We start from the raw sequence: 22,330 nt of genomic DNA, 5'->3' as shown, positions 1-22,330 counted from the left end.
TCCCATGGATGCCAAAGCTGCTAATGCACAGCTGTTCAACAGCACAGGCTGAGTCGGGCGACGTCTGCGCCAACTGACACCTCTCCAAATACCCTCGCATGACTAGACGCTTCTGGACATACTTTGTTTGTGCGGGTCCGACTGCTATGACTGTGTCATCTGCTCTCAAAGAAAATATCTTTGTTGCATCTTAAAAGTGAGGGTAACAGCTGCCCACACAACTCCCCCTGAGAGCGTTTCTAGTTTTCTGTTTACCCATTTGTTTGTCCTCTGGACTTATAAGGCGGTTAGATGGCTGTTCTTGGCTCATGACATGTTTCAGGTGGTATAGATGAGCACAAAGGTCACTCAGACATTTGAAACAGGACAAAAAAATCACTTCCTTTAAAAGCAGTGAATACTTGGTCTTGATGAATATCAAGCCTGGCTGGAATGCATCATATGTACACTGAAAAGCTTCTTCACAATAATATTTTCCCTCATGGTCAAGCCCAGAAATAAAATAGTCTGCTTACTTAGGGTGTTTCTTTGTATGTGCTTACTTGAGAGGTTGAGTGTTTTTCATTCATATCCTGTATAATCAACCTTTCTGGAGATTCCCTCTAGAGAATCCCATCCAAAGACACAGTTACAGTTCTCGTTCAAATTGCAGTCCAGTGCAAAGCCTGGGGAGGATTTTACAGGAACATCTTTTTTTCCAGGGAACATGACGTTTGTTATAAATCAGGTTCTTTCAATACCCCTGTTATTGTTCTCTCAATTCTTTGTAATGTTTTGTTGTCCATGTGTGCCTGTATCCCTACTGGGCAGTACAATGTACCTGTATTTTGGTTGTTTGTAATATGAAAAAAATAACTGCTGATGTGGCCATAGTTTACTTTTTATTTAGAAGCAGAAGTACTCACACATGACAAGTATTGTTTTTCATTTCAGGTGATACTGTAACTTATTTAAAGGTGGAGTGTGTAGGATTTATTTATAGATTGAACACGTCCAAGGGAATACATCCAACCCTCCCTTTTCCGCTTCTTTGAGGATGGACAATCTGATTTCTAAGGGGCGTATCCTGCAGTGAAATGAAACTTAAAGGAACCATATGTAAGACTGTGGCCAAAACTGGTGCTGCAATCACTTTAAAATGACTGTAGAGCGTTGTATCCCCCCCCCCCCCCGACTCGAGGTTGCCAAACTGGATGCCGAAACACTACTGACTTTGTGATTAATAGACAGTGTTTGGAATAACGCCGTTTAAAAGAACGGCGTTAGGTAACAACGTTATTTTTTCAGTAACGGGGTAATCTAGCGAATTATTTTTCCCGTCGTTACAACGCCGTTAACGTTACTGGACGTTAAATGCGGTGCGTTACTATGCATTGATTGAATAAACTGTGTAATACGAACGCACCCCTGGCCACAGCTAGTGAGGAGGTGGGTTAATAACGACGTACACTGTAAGAAATTATCCCGTAAAAAAACAGGAATCAACTGGCAGCAGAGTTTCCAGGAGATTCCTGTTATTTAACGGTGCCCTGGTTTAACGTTAAGTTAATGTAAAATAACAACATTAATTTCCTGTAAATTAACAGGAAACAACTGGCAGGATTTCCAGGAGCTTCCCGTTGTTTAACGGCAGACTACCATAACATTAAATTCCTGTATAACATAATTTTCATGTTGGGTAACAAGAAAAAAATGTGATCTTCGCGTTAGTTACACAACAGGTCTTTATTTTTTTACAATTACAGGAAACAAGTGCCATATATTGAGTTCATCCACTCTCAAATCAACATTTTAAAGATAAAAATCCATGTTTTCACATCAGTTACTTATTTGTAATTTAACAGATATTTTATTTCACAGCACTTACTTGACAGTCTAACAGTAAAGTAATCTTTTTGAAAGATGAAGGGACATGAAGCAAGATAAATAGTAATTTTGGAAAATGTAGACTGACTATAATCGTATTTCAGGATCAGGGAATAAGACAGAGAAGAATGATGGAAAATAAAAACATCGCATTAGGCTCGTGTATCATGTATGAATGTAAAATGTAGATACATAGTAGTATTTTGAAAATCGGATTTCAAAGAACAGGCAATAAGACACAGAGGAATTACAATGGAAAACAAAAACATTTCATTAGGCCCGTTTAAAATGTAGACACACTATCTAGTTGTATTTTGAAAATCGTATTTCAAAAAACAAGGAATAAGGTACAAAAGAATTATCATGAAAAACAAAAACATCGCATTAGGCTCGTGTATCACGTATGAATGTAAAATGTAGACACGTGATCTAGTTGTATTTCAAAAATCGTGAATAAGGTACAAAAGAATTATCATGGAAAATAAAAACATTGCATTAGGCTTGTGTATCACATATGTATGTAAAATGTAGACATGTTATCTACAGTAGTACTATTTCAAAATCAAATCACAGATAATTATCAATATCATTGCATCGCATTGGGCTTGTGTACATGTGAGAATGAATAAACTGACAGATTATGTCCAGAAGAATTTAAAGTACAGAGATTAGTATAAATGATAATCAGGGAGGAAATCAAGTAACATTCATGAGAAATCAAGTATAACATTCACTTTACTTATTAGTGATTGTTCTTAGGCTTCTTCTGGGCCTTTTTTCTGTGAGAGAGAGAAAGAGAGAGAGAGAAAGAGAGAGTTACAAAAACTGATAGGGTACACTAGGATTCATGTAGAGGAAAATTGTGCCAAAGTGAATGAATCGGATGTGAATTTGTAACGTTAAAGGGGTGGTTCAGGATTTTGGACATAAGACCTCATTTCCAAGTAAGCAAGTGTGATATTTATCAGTGGAGACCGTTTTCGGGTGTACTTTGGAGTGGGTAAGACTGTTTTTAGTGGCAGGCTAGCACATACCGTTGACTTGCGCTAGCCTAGCACCTGCGAACTCTGCAATTAGAAGGACTGAATGAAACGTGTTGAAAACGGTCTCCACTGATAAATATCACACTTCCTTACTTGGAAATGAGGTCCTATGTCCAAAATCCTGAACCACCCCTTTAACACACTTTCTCACAATGAAATTAACTGACATTTATTACTTACTGTAACTGCATTTATATTTGATTTAATCAGTTGTATGAAGTAGAAGTATAGTGTTCTGAGGTTATTACAGCAGTACTATGCATGATTGCTCTCTACAGAGGGTGTAATCCTGCATAGTAGTGCTTATAACTACATAGTAGACTACTACACAACCCCCCCAATACATACCACACATAAAACAAATTCTGGTTCGAAAGTGTGACATGAACTTACCTCTGGATGAATTCAAGGGTGCACGCTGCCTCCTCCTGATATTGCAGATTCAGAATGTAGAAGGTGGAGAAACATGTCGCAAGGCCTGTTAGAAATGTGGCGAGGTTGGACCCTTCACAAACGATTAAGGATTCAATGCTGACCATCCACTTTTGATGATTACCTTGTCGTTCACCAGAAAAAAATAATTTATCATATTCAACTTAAGATATAGATCCACATGTCAACTATGATTAGATTCATTTTAGGATTTTGTCCAAACAAAATTCAATACAGAAAAAAAAACATTTAGTATTCAAAAGTTGATTTAAATATGTATATGTTGATCATTATTACTCTAGTGAATGAAAACAAACATACCTAGTAATATCAGGCGAGGCGTCACAGGTAGGCTTGGAAGACTCAACATCAGCTACGGTCGCACATCCCTTAGCAAAAGAAAAGAAAGGCACTCAACAACTCTGTGATGTGATGTGTGTGTGTGTGTGTGTGAGTGAGAAAGTGAATGTAATCTCTGAGTGTGTGTGTGTGTATGTATGTAAGGAGTGAGTGAATGTGAGTTGTCTGCAAGGTGAGTATGAAAGGTGTGTGTGTGTGTGTGTGTGTCTGCCGTTGAATGATTAAAAGTGATGAGGCGGGTGTGATAAGATGTTTGTGTGAGGAATGTGTGTGCAAAGTAAGGGGGCTTGCTTTTGAAATAGTGTCCGTCTTATCAAAACCACATTGTTTATGGTTTCTATATATGTGCGTCTAAAGACCTAGATAGATAAATAGATAGATAGATAGATAGATACTTTATTGATCCCCAGGGGAAATCCAAGACCTGCATGTCTCTTAAATTTTATTTGCCAATATGGAACACAGCATGGAAGGTCTATATTGGGTATATTGTCATGAATTTAGGTATGGCTCACGTAAATAGACGCAGTGGACTGATGCGCACATATCTGACATGTAAACATCTTCCTGTTGCATGCCGCTAGCTCAAATGAACTAGCTCAAATGAACTGGGAGGAATACCATACGCGTGTCATGCAACCACCTCTGCTATGGAGAGCTAGCTAGGCTACTAACTAGCATTAGCTTTCTAAACTGAAGGACTTAACACAACTTTAAGTAATTACCAGCACGGGCGAAATCCATGCATACAAGTAAACACTGAAAGCAGCAGTCAACACTGATCCGTTTGTGCCATATTGTTTATTTGGCCACTGGTTTATTAAACTGATGATGCTAAGCAGACTTAGCTAGCAAGCACGTGTTATAGCAGGTAAATCCCGCGAGTCAAACTTTCAAAAACTACGCATACCCTACACATACCAATACATTTAGATGGCTCCAGATTGCATTGAAGAAACGTAAAATTTGATCGACAAGTGTAGTGATAACGATAACGCATGGCTTAAGAAGGGCGAAAGCGCGGTCTTGGCTAGCTGAATAGCACTGCTACTAACTTCGTTTCAGCAGGGTAACATTCAGAGATGTTGTATGATACAACTTAATATAAACATGACCAGTGTGCTTTCAAACGTTGTATTTCTGGTCAAAGGTGACAGATAAACTCACCTTATTGTGTTGATGGCTTTCGATGGGTTTGGGTATGATTCCAACGTATCGTCTTCTCTCAGCAGACAGCTTCCCATCACCAGAACGAAGGTAACGTTAATAGATAACAGGAAGTACGTGTGTTCCAGAATAAACATGGGGCGTGGTAAATAACAGTGTTGGAGCCTGATTTTACATATTAGTCTTACTAATGACCGGAAAGTCCTGTTTATTAAAGAAAACCGGTGAATAATGTTAGAATCTGGGTGTAAATTTACAGAAACTTTTTACAGTGTAGGCGATTATAATTGGTCATGTTCAGAGTCATGTTTCATGATAGCCAATCAGAGCCAGTGTTTTTAGGGACGCGTCTAGATTTCTAGGCTAGAGGTCAGGAGCAATCCGACAATGAAAAGTTGGCATTTTCAAGGTGGAGATATAAGCACTACTTCAAATTCATTGTGGTCAAAGGCAAGAACGTGCATGTAATGTGTACATTATGTCGAAGCAAAGACTTTGTCGACATCCGTTGTAATCTGTAATTTAATGAAGCATCTCACACACGCATCTAAAGCTAGTGGCCAAAAAACACCGATACCTCCACCACAGATGATAGCTCGCCATCCACTAGCAAAGAAGGACTCGGAGCAAAGTCCTCCAAGCAGCAAAAGCTAGATCTTTCTGCCTCACAACAAAAACCTATGACACAGGCTGAAGTCAACCGTAGGTCTGTGGATGTGCAATATCTTTGAATTTCCCCTTGGGGATCAATAAAGCATCTATCTATCTATCTATCTATCTAATAAATATCGAAAGTTATGTAGCCTACAAACACCTGTCTGTTCTACTCATTTCAACTGGCTGCTCAAAACTGCTCAAAAAATGTATGTATATGTCCAAATTCTTTGACATATAGCAACTTTTTTTTTGTAACAGTGACGCAAATAGTTACTTTCCCTGGTAACAAGTTACTCTTATCATAGAGTAATTCAGTTACTAACTCAGTTACTTTTTGGAACAAGTAGTGAGTAACTATAACTAATTACTTTTTTAAAGTAACATTCCCAACACTGTTAGTAGATACTGTAGGTCAGGTGTGGGCAACTAATTTCCCCAAGGGGGCCACATGACAAACTGGGACTGTTGAGGAGGGCCGGACCCAAAATACCGAACTCAAGACTGAACTCAATTCTGTCTAATTCTATTCTGTTCGACCCAGACATAAGAGACACAAAACTTTGAAAGGTTTACGCCGACTTAAAGGCAACTACATTGTGTCGACGCAGAAGCATAAATTCTATTCACTAGCACATCAGTGAGGGTGTTTACATCGTATGCATCCACGCACAAATGTATGGGCGTACAAATAGCAGTTGCTTTCAAAATAAAAGCAACAATATTGATTTGCGTGCTCTATGCTAGGCTCTTGACTAATGTTCTTTCACGGACCTTACGCGGGCCGGTCAGGGAAAGCCCACGGGCCGGATGTGGCCCGCAGGCCGTATGTTGCCCATGTCTGCTGTAGGTGGAGGGTGGCGCATCAGGCCAAAACACAACATGACATGACAAAACACAACATCAACATCAGTTGAGTGCTGCAATTTCACTTTTTAAATGACAATATCCTGGCCGGACTACTGTTGTCAGTGATATAAGTATTTGAAATGAACATGATTTCTTAATGTCTAGTGACATATCAGGGCCATTTTATGATTAATTGAAATACATTTCTTACATACAGTTCCTTTAAGTTGGTACATTAAACCCTTAACCTGGAAGTATAATAAATACATCCTGCAAGCAAAGGTCTTAAATGCTGTTGTTTATTCAGTTTAAAACAAAATACCTTCTGTGTCATTTAATACGGACTACATCAGAGCAGCCATTTTTTGTATACAAAAGTGGCGGCGCCAGTTGTCCTCTTCTGTTTGTTGTCACCCATCCCATGCTGGATAAACAGTTGTGATTGGTTCCTGGGATTTCAGTGATGTTTGTATTATCTGCTTGAATGGGAGGGAGGCCTGATGGATCTGCCAGAGCAAATTCAAATGTGTTCTACGGTCCGTCTGGTCTCCAAGCTAACTCTTTTATGCTAAATAATAGAATCTTCAATCTATAGCGGTAGCGGGACTGAATTCTTTTTTTTTATTATTACTTTATTTAAATATACAAGGATACAAGGAAGTTTATTGTCACATGCATATAGTTACTGGAAGTAAGAAATGCAGTGAAATTATGTCTGGTGTCAGCCTATTTGTGCATTCATGGGGGGGGGGGGGTGGTAAAAAGTGCAGTAGAAGAGGGGTTTAGTAGATTAAGTGGCAAGGGCTGCATAAGAAAGGTGGGGGAGGATTGGGGGGGGGGCACCAACAAGGAGCACCCAAGAGCAACATATATAGTGCTTTCATTTACAATCCAATCATTATGACAGGTCTTCTTCTACTGCACTACTATTTAACATTTTTACATTTTGCCCTTCAAAAATAGACAATCACCAACAGAAACACAACACAAAGGGGGACTGAATTCAAGCTGTCACTCTAATGGAAAACCTGAAAGGCCCTCTCTAGCTAGTCGTTTTGTTTGTCCACTCTACTACTGTACAAACATGACGGCCTAGCATGGAAACTCCATGGAAGACGACCCACTCGTATATACAGCATATTCAAATATGAAGAGCTCATTCTAAGCAAACGAAAACAATGATTAGTTACAGGTGATAATACCCCTTACAGAAATGTCAGGTTTCTGGCGGACAGTTACTGCTACATTCTACGCACTGCATTTAAAGTTTTTTATGTGCACATATGTTCATTGAATACTGCAGTTCCGAGTTTATTTAGTATCCTAAAGTCTGTGGTGTTCTTATTACTGGAACAGACAGTTACATTTTTTAAGTATATTTTTTGGCCTTTTTGCCTTTATTTGGAGAGGACAGTGAAGATGCAAGTGGGAGAGAGAGAGATGGGGTGGGATCAGGACATGACCGCAGGTCGGATTTGAACCTGGGTCCCCGTGGGCACTTGGACCCGTACATGGTACGGGCGCTGTAGCCTGTTGCGCCACAGCGCCCCCCAGACAGTTACATTTTAATCATAAGTAGCAAAAAAGGGGAGGCTGTTCTCAGGAGATATACACGTTTCAGGGCATATATATGTACATATATAAGCTGTTAAAGAAGCTTTGCTGGAAATGCAGTTTATCATTAGCCTGGAAAATCCAGACCCTGATAATCTAGAAAGATTAAGGGTCTGGCCAAGAACAATGTAATGGCCCAACTCGAGGAGCGGCAACAAGCATGCATTTAAAGATCTCACTGCACGCAACACTAGACCATGTTTACTCTGAATGATTTCGGACTTCGACGCAATCGGATAACACTATGACCAATGTGTACTGTCCTCCAACGTTGCAGCGCTGTCTTCATCAGTTTAGCTGGTTCCCCGGAATGTTGGGGTAAAAGTAACGTGCATCATTGCTCCTTGCCAGAGTGTCTCCCAGAGACAATTCCATTGTGCTCTCGCGAGAACTCTGGATTTCCAGGGTAGTTTATCATCTGTACTATACACACATAAGATGAATAAGAGACAGCATGAGGAGCAGAAGGGAAGGCCAGGGTATATGCCACAATGGTAAAAGGAGAGAATGTGAAGGAAGGGAGCAAAGCTGCCAATGTGAGGCTGGGCAGCAGAGTGGGATTGGGGGATAAATTCCACTTTCAGTTCTGTGGCTGTTCTCCTCACCCCATCAGACAAAGGTTAACCACTGCACCCCTCCATACAAACATCTCACCTGCTTTGCTAATTACCTGCCAGCAGCCCTAGGTGTCAGAGAGGTACAGAGAACTATTAGTACTGTGTGAATTTACTCCAGACAAATATGCTATTGGATTCATAATTGTCCACACAGAACATCGCACGCATCACAGAGAGTGGCTTAGATTGACATGTGGCATAGCCATTTGTATCAGCCATTTTGGACGTGTGGACATGGGCCCCATACTTTTTTAAATTATATTTTATTACATTTAATACACAATTTACACAACACACTAAACACATCATAATAACCAGCTTCATAGTTGATAGTCCCCTGCTTTCTGACATGCTCTACATGTATGGGAACAACTTCTACAGCACTGTTGGAAGGCCAGTCCCAGTGAAGCGGTTGCGACAATGCCAAGAAAATCTGTAAGACATAGGAGATGTTTGTGGACTTCAGAAGGAATCAACAGAAGGCTTGGCACCCTCTCAACATTAATCAAACAGAATGGTGTTAAATATCATGGTGTCCATCACTGAGGAGCTGACCAGGTCCAAGCACAGCTGACCAGTCTATACACATACTAAAGACAAGGCCCTTTCACACAGAGATTACGCAAAATTTGCGGGAAGAGGAGACGTCTTTTTGCCGCATCGTGTGTCTGAAAACGAGGTGAAAATTTGCCGGCCTGCTGATCTGTTCACAAGTCCTGGCGATTTGGGGAGCCAGGAGACAGGACCTATGGGTGGGACCAGCTAGCAAATTTAAACGTGACGTGCAATAGGGGGCGTGTAGACTGATATGCGTGGGCCTTATGCACCCTTCAGATGCAGCAGGTGTGTAATTTTCAAAACCATGGCGGGAGAACCGACAACACTTTGGCTAGCTGCTGCCCACATCTTTAGTAGGCCTACCTTGCAGATGCAATTGAAGTTGCTTTGCATCATCGTGCAGTGCTATGCTTCGATAGAATCGGATTCATCTTGCGAGCAACGTCTTCGGACAATAAAAAGTAATTTGGATGAGAAATTGAAGAGAAGCAGGGAGCAGTTGCATTAAGCATTACAATACCTACTCTTGTTCAAGAGCATTATCGCCTGTCCTCGAACAATACAGCAGGCATTCCTAGCATTAAAGTCCACAATATTCTAAACAGGTGCAGTTACCAAAGCAATCGGTATACAATGCATTAAGCATTACAATAAGAAGTGTGATTTCACCGATTAGACGTCCACATTTGAATAACCGCGGACTTGGCGAATGTAAATGAGTGAAGTACACAGGAAGATTAAACTATAAATGTTTTAATAGAAAGAAATGCTTGAACTATTTACAAGTGCAAAATGAAACATCCAACAGTGCAATGTAGGCATATCATAACTATTTACAAGTGGTCATTGACGCTGTTGAATTTTTTGCAGGCTTTTTAATTTGCTGGTGACCTGCATCTTGTCCCGTGCATAGCCGAGGTCGCGGAGTTTTCCGGCCAGTCTTTCCAATATAGGACCATCCTTTACTGTCCCGTTCATGTGGTGCCTCATCTCATCTTCTCCCCTAAGGGCAAGCAGCGTCCGGATTTCTTGGTCTCCCCAGTGTGCCACGTTTTCTTTCTCCTTGTTATTGTTGTTGTTCTTCTTTCTGATCAGCTGTGTGTGTTTTTAAATCTCCCGGTGGTGGGTTGCATAGGTAGCGTCACTAGACACCCCCGCCCACGTCCCCTTCCCACGCCCACGTTCCACCTTTCCGCCTTGACCCATTCACACTGGTGGCGGAACGAAAAAACTCGGCAAAATGTCTAGGGGGCTTGGTAGTAAATTTGGCGAGACCCTTTGTCCCGCCGTTCCGCCTCGGTCTATGTGAAAGGGACACTCGTTCCGCGATTCTGGTACATAAAATCGCGGCAATTTTGCCAGTGTGAAAGGGCCCATAGATAGATAGATAGATAGATAGATAGATAGATACTTTATTGATCCCCGAGGGGAAATTCAGGGGGGTCTCAGTAGCATACAGACATCACACACAACATGCACTTACAGCAGAAATGGTAAATAATGCCTGGCACATGTGGCAATGCATTCACTTTACATCTGCACATCTGCTTACAGTATACTGCATAGGCATATTTTTTGACGTTGTGGAAATATGTTAATATAATACTGATCTTGTATTCTTTAAGTATGTCTTGTGTTTTATATCTTTATATAGTCTAGGCATAGACTGGGCATTTCACTATACTGTACTTTATATAATTGCATGTAACAATTAAAATGTAATTTGATTCAAACTTTTGATTTAAACTTTTTTGCTTAGTACATAATCATAATAATTTATTTTAGTATTGACTTTTAGTTTTGCTCTACTATGTACTATAGTAAAATGTAAAAAACATAAATAAAAAGGTGTGTCCAAACTTCTGCATGGTGTTGCATATAAGTATAATTAGTAGTAATAGTCTATCCTGTTGTAATTCTATATTAAGCATCCCCTTTGTACCATGTTAAGATGTAAGTGTGTGTAGGCCTACACTGCACAATCTTTTTTTTTTTTTTTTTAAATATTAGATCCAGAGTATCAGCAGCATGACTAATCAACATTTGCAATACAACCAAATCCATTTCATGAGTAGCTGTATCTCAGGACATCCCAACTTCTCCGCATTTTGCACACACGTGAGGTAACACACATAGACTCCAACATCCATCATGATGTGGCCTCAGAAAAAGATTTGATTTTGGTGCATGAGGCACATGTGGTGCTGCTTAAATTATTTTTTATTGGAAAACTTATTGGAGCGCCAGATCGCATGGACAAATGGGCCTCATTTGTCAACAGTACAGTATTTTGCAAATAACACATTGTGTGACATTGTATGTGTGCACCCAAGGACTCAAACTCCTGACCCCGGAACTTTGCTTGTTGAAACAAAACAATTTATTCAAATTAACTGATATTTTCTTTGTCATATCTCATTCCAAAAGTCACTGCATTTAAAGTATGAATCCATTGCTTCAACGATCTACATATTAATTAGTCCAGATTACTCTTGTGTGATTGCAGTCAAGATGGAACAAACACATTTATAAACCTGAAGAGAATACGGGATGGCTTTTTGGATTCTATCATTTGAATGATTTTGACTGAATGCCAACAACTAAGCTAGCTAATGCAGCCAGTGTACTAATGAGCAAAGTGCAACTCCACTTCAATAATTCTGTAAGTTAAAATATCTCAATATCAATCAGATATCACAAAACCATTGTTCATACTGCAGGTTTTGTACACAACTAGCTTAAAACACTACATGTTGTTGTTCTAAACACACCTTATTCAAATTTAAATAAATCATTTAGTTAATTTATCATCAGGACTCTCTTTAAGAAAAGATTATCTGAGAGATAAAACATTAACATGAGCTTCACAGTCTTTTATTCACTTCAATGTTCAGCAATTGACAGTGAAGACTAACACATTAGCAAAACAGCAGTATAGTGTCTGGTGTTAGTGTTTATCCTATTTTATTTTTCTCACTGGAGTACTTCAATATCAATTCATTTTGTATCATTACTCATCAAATTATGCTCATTGTTGTCACATGATGATTGGTTTATAATTCAATGTTCATTATCCTGTTATTACATTTGGATAACTTTCTCTTATCCCTTCAACTTTGGTGTGTTCACAGAAGTCTTCTTTCATTGAGCATTGTTCTAAGAATTTTGCCTGTTTTCTTTAGCTTCTTTGATGATAAAATGTCTTTGTGGGGATTGTCTGTTTGAAATGAATTAGGAGTGCGCTGCTGCCTGAATATCAATGTGTTTGTTTCCGTCCCGACAAAGTCAACCCAAGAGGTACAGCTGGAGAAGCCTCTTCACCTATCTCTGAGGGAAGAAAATATCTGTACAGACTCACAAATCTCTCCTCCCTATCCCCCCATCATACAAACACAGTACTTTAATCAGTCCCACATTTGGAAGCAGGCTCTTATGATCAGGAGTGGCACAATGGGATTCATAAGAGGTCTTATAGAGAACTATGAACACAGTTTTCTTCTTGATGAAAGGACTGCAATACACAATGGTACAATACCTTCTCCTAAAAAGAGGTGGTGAAACATTTGTCATTTGTCAAGCATTTGGTCATGTAACAGTTCCAAACTCTGGATAGAGGTCTTATGCTACCTGAGTAACATAGATTGTTGCTATTTAAAAATAGATTCTCTCTCTCACACACACACACACAAAGAAGAGAGTACCTGCTGTGGCAAACGCAAAATATAGGTCAGACAAAGTGGATTCATTTTTAGGCTGGTGAGTCGTGGCTACCTGTCGCTGAAATTCCGGGATTAGGTCTGTTTGGTTATAATTTCCTGTCTTAATTCTACAAAAATATCGGTAACAATTTACTTGAAGGTATACTACATAAGAGTGACATGTCACTGTGATGAACACATGACACTGTCATGACACATGAACCCTAACCCTAACCCTAACCCTAACTCTAACCCTAACCCTAACTTGTCATGACAAAAACTGAATGACACTTAATGACAGAAGCGTTATGTCATAAATGTTTATGACTTGTTTATAATGTGTATGACACTCATGTCACTCTTATGTAGATGCCTTCAAGTAAAGTGTAACCAAAATAACTTCTCTTGTATATCACCATCATAACATTTAAAACCTTGTGAACATGATGACTTTTAAAGTGGAGGAGTGAGTCCTCCTCTACTAAATGGAACAAGATGTACTGTATGTTTCAAACTTCTTATGTCAGATTCCAATAGCCATTAGTGGTCATCCATGTCCAAAGATAAAATCATCATGTTAACACTATATTGAGAACTGGCAACAATTATGGCAATTCCCATAGTGCTGTTACATGCCATAACAGCATATATTTCACTTTAATAACTGAGAAAATTATTTATAAGCTAAATTTCACAGAAATATATTTAGGCTGTAGGATTCGTAGGATGATTAACGGATGTGAGACACTTTATCATTATTTGCCTATAGCTCTGAGACAATTAAAATAATTTGAATTTGTGATTTTGGGGGCAGATCTCTGTCTCTCGATTATATAACACTAAACCTGTTATAGCGCAGCTCCTCTTTTGTCCTTGTAGATCTTGTTTTAAGTGCAAAAGTCCCCCTGTTCAAGGTTTCTTCAAGTTACTCGTCATGCAAAGAATGTTTTCTAATGCTGCAGTACATATTTGTAGACGTATTGTATTACTATAATTGTCATGCAAAGAATGTTTTCTAATGCTACATATTTGTAGACGTATTAGTATTACTGTATGTGCCATGCAATGGTAGATGGCCAAATCAACTAAAACATGATGATGAGAAAGTGTTTATGGAGTAACATTATGACAGCAATATGGATTATTAATTATGAGATCAATAACGTGCAATTTCCTGAGAGTGCAAATACTCATAATCCTTACCATCTATCTACCACTGAGGAGTGCAAGAGTCAAGGCAGTTCAAAGACATGAAGCACTGCACAGTTGCTCCAGGGCAAGGAATCAGCCTCAAGAGATATGGGATGTCAATCCCAGCAAAACCATGCTAAGCTCTGACAGTGCAAGAGTTCATTGGTTTTGTTGGATTTCATCTGAGGCTGCTGATGACACACAGCAAACCAAAGCATGTTCTTTTAAAAGTCACATAGACTGCTAAAACGCTTGCTGCACATGGAGACCAGGAGAGAACCAACTAGAAACCACAAAAATGTCCTTCCACTCACTATTAATGAGTCGGTTTAGTAGTAGCCTAGCCTAGCTATAGATTATGTATTGCACAATTAAGTGCAGCCTATTCTTCTAAAATCACTAGGGAATTGAGTAGGTTTATTTTGTCTTTACTGTTGTGTGCTGTTTTAAACTTTCTTTATATATTTGCACAATATGTTAGAAATACCATTGATCCGCTGTCCATGTTCTTTGCACGTTTTTATTTTCCAGTTCACGTGTGTCAATTCTCAGGGAATCCTATCCAAGTTTCCGTCTATGTATAATTGTCTTGCTCACGTGTTGGTGCCCCCTGGCAGAGGTTTATCTTTGTGCTAGATAGAGATGCACACATACCCTAAGCTGAATGCAGTCAACGGTCGACGCAGAGAGAACCCGGGACATTGTATGCAATTCTATAATGTAGTGCTACTTTAACTATTTGCAGACAAACTGTAGCCTAATCATATTATGTTAATGGTGATTATAGAATACCTGATATGCAAGGCACGCATCAGTAAGGGGATAACAACTCCTCCAGCTTGAGTGGGGAGCGACAGAGCAGAAGCAGACAAGGAATGAGTGCGCTGGTTTCTCATCGGCTCTAAACTCCCGCGGTTGTATGCAGGCAAGAGTTCAGTCGCCAGCAGTCTCCTGCGCAATCAACTAAAAGAAAGGGGGGAACATGACCATTGCAATTGTTGAAATTTCCGCCTGCAGCTGTTTATAGCAGTCTGTAAGTTGTAAAAGTCTGTGATTTGGTTCACAGATTGATGTTACTCTGAGGCGCCGAAAGCATCCGAGAGAACCTCTTACTTTCAACTTGCCTTTACAGGGATCTGTAATCATGGTGGTTATTGTATTGGTGCACAAGGCGATGTTCGACTCCATTGTGTTTTTCATCGGCGTGGGCATAGTCGCCAAGCTAGCAGTCGCCCAGAATGACACGGAACCCATAGTCCTGGAGGGCAAATGCCTGGTGGTTTGTGACTCTAATCCCGCCACAGATTGGAAAAGCTCTTCTTCTCCACTTGGCATCTCAGTGCGCGCCGCAAATTCCAAGGTGGCTTTTTCTGCAGTGAGAAGCAACAACCACGAACCATCAGAAATGAGCAACAAAACGAGAATAATATACTTCGACCAAGTAAGATTTTATTTTATGTGGCCAGTTGTTAGTAACTCTTTTAGTTTATTTTCTAAACTCTTTTAAACTTCTTGCAACGAACTGGACATGGACAATATTTGTGATTATAACCTTAGTATATGATAGGCTAATAGATTTTTATTGATTTATTGAATTATACAACTTAACATATAGACCTTTTAGTCATTGATCGTGTTGTAACAATGATTAGAATGTTTAAAAGATTATTAAAAACAGAAAACAAATTTAAGAAATGACTTGATGGTGTGATATTTCTGTAAAGGACTCCTCAAGTCCACAGCAATCAGTTTGGACATTGAACCGACATTCAGTGCTCGTGCCGCTAAATAGGATAGTTGAGTTGATCCAAAGGTGGATAATGTAATACTCAACCATCAACATATGCTATTGTTTGTGTTAACTTGTACCTTTTCACACATTTTTTTGTCTGTATTTTATTGGCATTTGGAACTAATCATTGATTGTGTATGATAATGCTTGTTGGCACAAGCTCTTTAGCCTCAATCATACTCATTACCTGACCCAGTCACTGGACCAGTTGGTTCCACTGAAGCAGAATCAGCCTAATTCATGTGGACTGAAGCATAAGGGAACCTCGTGTAGCTTGGAGATAAAAGTTTCATAGGTTTGTCTATGGGGGGCACCCTCTCCACTTGTCAATGTTGATTCCAGTCAACTAATCCTATCCTTATCAAATGCAGTTAATTCCTCTCTATACCACCCACCTTTAGGGGATTGAAGAGTGTGTGGGATGTGCGTTGGTCACAGTTAAGGGCCTGTTAATGTGTTACGCTCTTTAGTCTTTAGAGATGAATCAGACAGTGAGAAAACTGAGGGTGCCTCACTGTGACGTACAGCAGCTGCTTGTTCACTCTCTGAATACATGAGTGTGCATTTAAAGCAACACAACATAGTTATTTTACCTAAAAATAGCTTCAAACTCATTTCAATACTACACAGGTTTAAAATATGGAGAATGAAGTCTCTAACACTGTCGATGCAAGCCCGGAGCGCCTGGTACTGCTCTACGTAATGTTGTCAGGGATAGGAGCATGACTGTTTTTGTTGGTTTTAAACAATTGGGTACCCCCTCAGCATTAAATGGATAAACGTTGAAAAATGGGGAATGAAAAGGGGATTCCTACATAATGTTGCTTTGAACATATTCACACACACACACACACACACACACACACACACACACACACACACACACACACACACACACACACAGACAGACAGACAGACAGAGAGAGAGAAAGAGAGAGAGAGAAAGTTTGTCACTGAAGTTTGCCAGTTTGTCATTCTGCAGTGGCACACACAGACGGCCTACCTCCTCTTCTGGCCACTCTGCCCTTGAGGACTGGACTCTGTTATTCTGTTATTCTGGGCTTTACGTTTGGCTAAAGGCTGAAAACTGCAAGCTGCTGCTCAAAGCTACAAAATGACCAGCTGTTTTGGCCTTCTGCATCTGTCACTGAGGAGCCAGCCGAGTGCTGGCTGATGAGCCGCTGTCCATCTGAATAACATGGTGTTGATTACTGGTGTGAAAAAGCTAGAGATGTCCCTGAAGGAGCGCTTTGCACAGAGCGTAATCTTCTCCACACAACCAGTGCAGTTTATCACACTAAACTCATTCTCATCTTCCTTCTCTCCTGACTTTCCCCTCTTTCTCTCACTGTTCTAAATTTCAGTTCTCACATTCACTCTTTCTCTTTCTCAATCCCCACTTCTCACCTCTCTGTCTGGTGAATAATGGTCCTCTAGGGATATCTTGAGATGTGTCTGGATTTGGTTTGTCATGACTACCTTATGTCTGAAGATGCATAATAATTCAGTAGCCTAGTTGTTTCCAGCCCATGTGTCTTTCAAACAGGAGTCTACATTCTGATTTAATTTGGTTTAGCATTTCATTTGTTGACATGAAGGGAACATGACATACGGTGGAATGTGCTGATGCAAAGGCTCAAGAGCAAAAACTCTGTGTGAATCCATCGGCACCCTTGTGCACATGATAAGTGTGATAACGCATGGGCAGAGGTTCATTAAGGTATAATTAATGATCATTTATTGTCTGGATCAATGGATTTCAGTGCTAGATGAGGTACATAAGATAATTGTCTTTTCTACACTAGGGTACCAGTTGCTGGTATTAAACAATTAGTCAATGCTTATGTTGACCACACACGTGTACTATTTAAAGTTATCTCCTCGTGGTACAATCGCCATATAATAATAATAATAATAATAATAATAATAATAATAATAATAGTAATAATACTACTACTACTACTAATAATAATAATACCAATAATAATAGATGTTTGCTTCCATTCTTGGTAAATTCCTCTGTAAATTCCCACAGGTCCTGATTAGCCTAGTCGAGGCTCAGTGATATGCCTCATGCACCTATGCTATAAATGAGAAAATGCATCTATCTTGACAACCAGACATGGCCAGATGGGCTAAATAAGCTAGGATGTCATTTCCTCTGTTGTGAAACAGTATGCCACCTGATGTTTGAAAACAAGTCAAATCATATTATTGATATAGCACTTTTAAAACAACTGAGCTGTACCAAAGGGCTTTACAAGATAGACTAAAGAGACAAAAAAACATGCAATAGTCCTATATTACAAACATATGCTATAGGACATTAAACAATAAAAGAGGGATTGCTAAACAAACAAAAAAACTAAAGAGTAAAACAAGATTTAAAAATCAGTCAAATACAGGCACAAACAACTAAGAAAGGAAGCTAAGGAAAAATTTGATAAACAGGTAATGTAAGAAGCCATTTAAGATGAGATGTGAGTATATCAGTTGGCTGGAGCAGGTGGAAGTCCATTGTAGCAGGAATGTTCTGCGCAAAAGGGAACTATACAGTGTTGCCTGTATGTTGACATTTTGAGTGTTTTGTCTATACTAGCAGGACATGAGAGCAGAATATCTTGTGGGCCAGTTTCATTCATACATATTTAAAGTAACCAGACTGTAGACATAACTGTACAATTGTTATGAGGAAAAGTTGTAGAGTATGTCTGATATCTGAGTGTTTGCTGTTGTGTGATGGGTTGGGGGTCTGCTATTGGGGCTGCATCTAGCTTTAGGGCCCTGTGTTGTCTTACTATTCCTCTGATTGACAGTAATGTGTTTTTCATTTGATTTATTTGAATGGCAACTACAGTAGGCTTTTAGGTGTGATGAATTGAGGACATTGCTCACAAAAACATTAGTATGTACTGTACGACTTCTTTTTTATCCTGTGTTCAGCACTTTGAATGTGTGATAAAGCGCTCTACAAATAAATGCATTATTATTATTTATTATCTCTGTGAAATACTGTGTAAATAAGTGTTGATTAGATAAAGGGTTTTGGCTAGCCACAATGGAATGGATTTTAGCCACACAAACTACCAGACATTATCCTTGTCTATGACTAAAGGAAGAGGTACAAATGTTTCCTTTGTGGGCTACATGCCTATAGATAGATAGATAGATAGATAGATAGATAGATAGGGAAAATTCAAGACACATTTCTATACATTACTGGCCTCCAGGGTAGAAACGGGATGCTGGTTTTCAAGGTTTTAAAAGAGCTTAGTATCACTAGAAGTGATATTGTGATTTACACTTAAATCACAATATCACTATATTAGGTATATCAGTAGAAGTTTACGGTTGTGATGACTTAAATGCATTGAGATCCATAATAACTCACCATTAAAGAAGTATCAAACAACCTTTAAAAGTTTACTATACTTTAGCGGTTTATAGGATAGGTTTTTAATGTGTTACCAAAAAAAAACAGAAACAACTTAACTGGCAGGTAAAGTGGAAAGTCAAGCAATGATCAGGCAAGACACTATGAATTATTTAATGAATTAAAGCAATCGTATGGCATCAGGGAGCACTGAGTTGACCCGCTGATAGTATTAAATTAGCACATTGATTTTGCCAAATTTTAGTGAGACTTTAAACTTAAGACGTCATTTAAATTAGGGCTCTACCGGTGTCCTGCTACATCTTTGCTAGGGCTTGTATTTTAGCAAACTAACAATGTCAAGTTGGTTAATGAAGCTGTGACTCTTCGGTGTGAGCATTTTGCTGGTTTGCTAACTGATAATGTGGAAGTAAGTACTGTCATTATTACATGTGAATGGTTGAGTTATACTGACTACAATTTTGCTGTAAATGAATTCACAAAGCAGCAATTCAAATGGGCTAATTTGATGAAATCCGAACTGCTTTGTTAGGTTGTAATCAAGACAGAATAATGATATTGAATCATATGTTTGCCTTTAATTAGACTTCTAATTATTGTTTGACCTTTTTTCTTGCTCCAGCTGAATGAGCAGAATTAGAACCCCAGCTCCCATCATCCAACCCCACTCATAATCCCTAACCATGGGACACACACACACACACACACACACACACACACACACACACACACACATCATATACAATGAGGTGTCAGTACAGTCTACTCTCATACTCCATTCAAGTTAAGGGGAACATCCTGAGAACACAAATTCTTCTTTTACTATAAATATGCAAAATACAACTGAACTCTTTCCACTGATATTTGCTACTGTCCCATTTTGTAACAGCAACATCAGTAAAAAAGGAAAAGTTGAAAGTTTGTTGCCATTTGATATAAAAATGTTGCTAAAATGCATCTTTCTTTTTTACAGATCCTTGTCAACATTGGAAACTATTTCACTTTAGAATCTGTGTTTCTGTCCCCACGGAAAGGGATCTACAGTTTCAACTTCCATGTTATTAAAGTGTACCAGAGCCAAACCATACAGGTACATAACCATTACATTATTTGGGAAAACCTTATCTCCTACAAGCCAGCTTGCAGTGCAGAAAAATCCCAGAAGTCTAGCAGTGCATAGAGTTATGGTCTTAAAGAGCTTTTTTTATTGTAATGCCTTAAACAAGTGGGGGAGAATCCTTTTGTGAATTCTAAAGAACTTTTTTTCTAGCCTGACGTCGTCATACTCAATTCTAGTCAGAATTTGAGTCTGATATTGGTCCATCGGGACGTGATTATGGGGCGTGTTTCAACCGATACAGGGGGGAAAATGCCTCTGCACTCAATTGGATAGACCTAACCAATCAGAGCAACGAAATAGCCTACCATGAAACCTGTAGGAGAACAGCCAAAACATCCTTCTTCTCGACAGATGCTTTAATGCTGTTTTCTGATCATTTTTTGTAAAGTTTTTGTGTCGTCAATATCTTGTACAACAGACACGACAGCGAAATCTAAATGTCTAGCTATTCTAGCGTCATGTTTTTTGTCTCAGGTGACGTGATAGACTATCGGCACCATTGCTCATCTGTCCGTCATCGTAAAAAAGCCCGCCCAGACAATTTGATTGGTGCGGTCGGTTTGAACTGCTCTGCTTCTCAATGGAACCTAGTACAGACTGAGTTTCCCAACCTCAAAGTGTGTGGGCATGTTTAATTCGGGCTGGCTTCCAGGCTACCTTTTTTCTACCTCCATCATCTCTATTAGCCATACCTGGTAGTATTTCTTGCAGAAAGGCAAACATCAGACCTTGCATATGTTCTTTTGTCATCCCCAGAAGTAGTGACTCTGAGGCCTATGATACACAAGGCTACTTTTTGAGCAACGTTGCTGGGCAACGTTTCCATTTTTTCTGATTGGATGATCTGCTTGGTGTTGTGCTTAACAATGCCCTTAGCTGTTCTAAAGTCACTGGAACCTGATTACTTATTGGAACCAGAATACTTATTGTTTAATAACAATAATCCGGGGGGAAAAATGATGGCCAATATTAATGGGAATGTACCCAAACAACAGTACTCAGGAACAATTTCCTGCAACATTGCTCAAAAAGTTGACAGCATTTTTTAAAACTTGGCGGAATATCCCAAGGCACACATTAAAACTCCTAATATACATAATGTACATTTCAGACATGTTAAAGAAGCATTAATCAGGTTTTGATGAGAAGAGACATGTGATTCTTGTCCTTAATATAACATATGCACAAACTCATCAGTCTGCCACTTGTTTAATGCCTGGGTCAGTGCTCAGTACCATGCCTAGCTGAAGCCCTGTGCCTGGTGGGCTTCTGGGATGTAGCATGCCACACCTAAGCAAAGCACCCAGTGTATCTGCTCCAATTGATACAGTATATTCCCCGATATAACTATACTTCATGTATGGCATATGTATTAAGTGTATGTCCTAAAAGCATCAATTTCCTGAAATGGGTGACATAATCAACATATGCCTTCCTTAACTATTCCTATTCACAATTATGTATTCCCATATTACTAACACTTTTATATTATTATATTATTACATTCTCTAATATTCTTAATGCATTTGTTGACCTTTCAGGTGAACTTAATGTTAAATGGAAAGCCTGTAATCTCAGCCTTTGCCGGCGACAAAGACGTGACACGTGAAGCTGCCACTAACGGAGTCCTGCTATACCTGGACAAAGAGGACAAGGTCTACTTGAAGTTGGAGAAGGGCAATCTAGTGGGCGGGTGGCAATACTCCACCTTCTCTGGCTTTCTAGTGTTCCCCCTGTAAAGAAAAGCACATACACAAAACAAACGCACTCTATTTATCCAGTGTGTCATCATTGTGTAACCAATACCTCCCACACTGACTGGATCCAAAACGGATACTTGTCCTCAGACTGCTGTGAGAAGAAACAAGCAGACAATGTCATCTTAGGCAAAAAGATAAGGAAAACAAACAAGCATACCCCTCTTTTGAACAATACATCTAAAAACAGAGTTCATCGCTGCTTTCACTGCTTATAC

The 22,330-nt window shown here is 39.3% G+C and overlaps 1 protein-coding gene across 1 annotated transcript; it reads left to right on the top strand.

Annotated features, from left to right (window-relative positions):
* Positions 1-15,193: 15,193 nt before the first annotated feature.
* Positions 15,194-22,094, top strand: cbln4 (cerebellin 4 precursor). The gene is made up of 3 exons (XM_076276376.1): positions 15,194-15,490; positions 20,209-20,325; positions 21,897-22,094. The coding sequence occupies exons 1-3, from the start codon at positions 15,194-15,196 to the stop codon at positions 22,092-22,094; spliced, it is 612 nt and encodes a 203-aa protein (XP_076132491.1).
* The last annotated feature ends 236 nt before the right edge of the window (positions 22,095-22,330 follow it).

The sequence above is a fragment of the Alosa pseudoharengus genome, unplaced genomic scaffold, assembly GCF_046254945.1.
Source record: "Alosa pseudoharengus isolate Yale_2024_CS ecotype anadromous, Long Island Sound unplaced genomic scaffold, YU_APseudo_1.1 YU_APseudo_1.1_scf_9, whole genome shotgun sequence".
NCBI lineage: Eukaryota > Metazoa > Chordata > Actinopteri > Clupeiformes > Clupeidae > Alosa > Alosa pseudoharengus.
This window is presented reverse-complemented; position numbering and strand designations above follow the sequence as displayed.

Excerpts from the sequence above, each read along its gene's own strand:
- cbln4 (XM_076276376.1), top strand. The coding sequence starts at position 15,194 with ATGGTGGTTATTGTATTGGTGCACAAGGCGATGTTCGACTCCATTGTG. Across the intron at positions 15,491-20,208 it reads GAATAATATACTTCGACCAA|ATCCTTGTCAACATTGGAAA; the intron begins GTAAGATTTTAT and ends TCTTTTTTACAG. Across the intron at positions 20,326-21,896 it reads ACCAGAGCCAAACCATACAG|GTGAACTTAATGTTAAATGG; the intron begins GTACATAACCAT and ends TTGACCTTTCAG.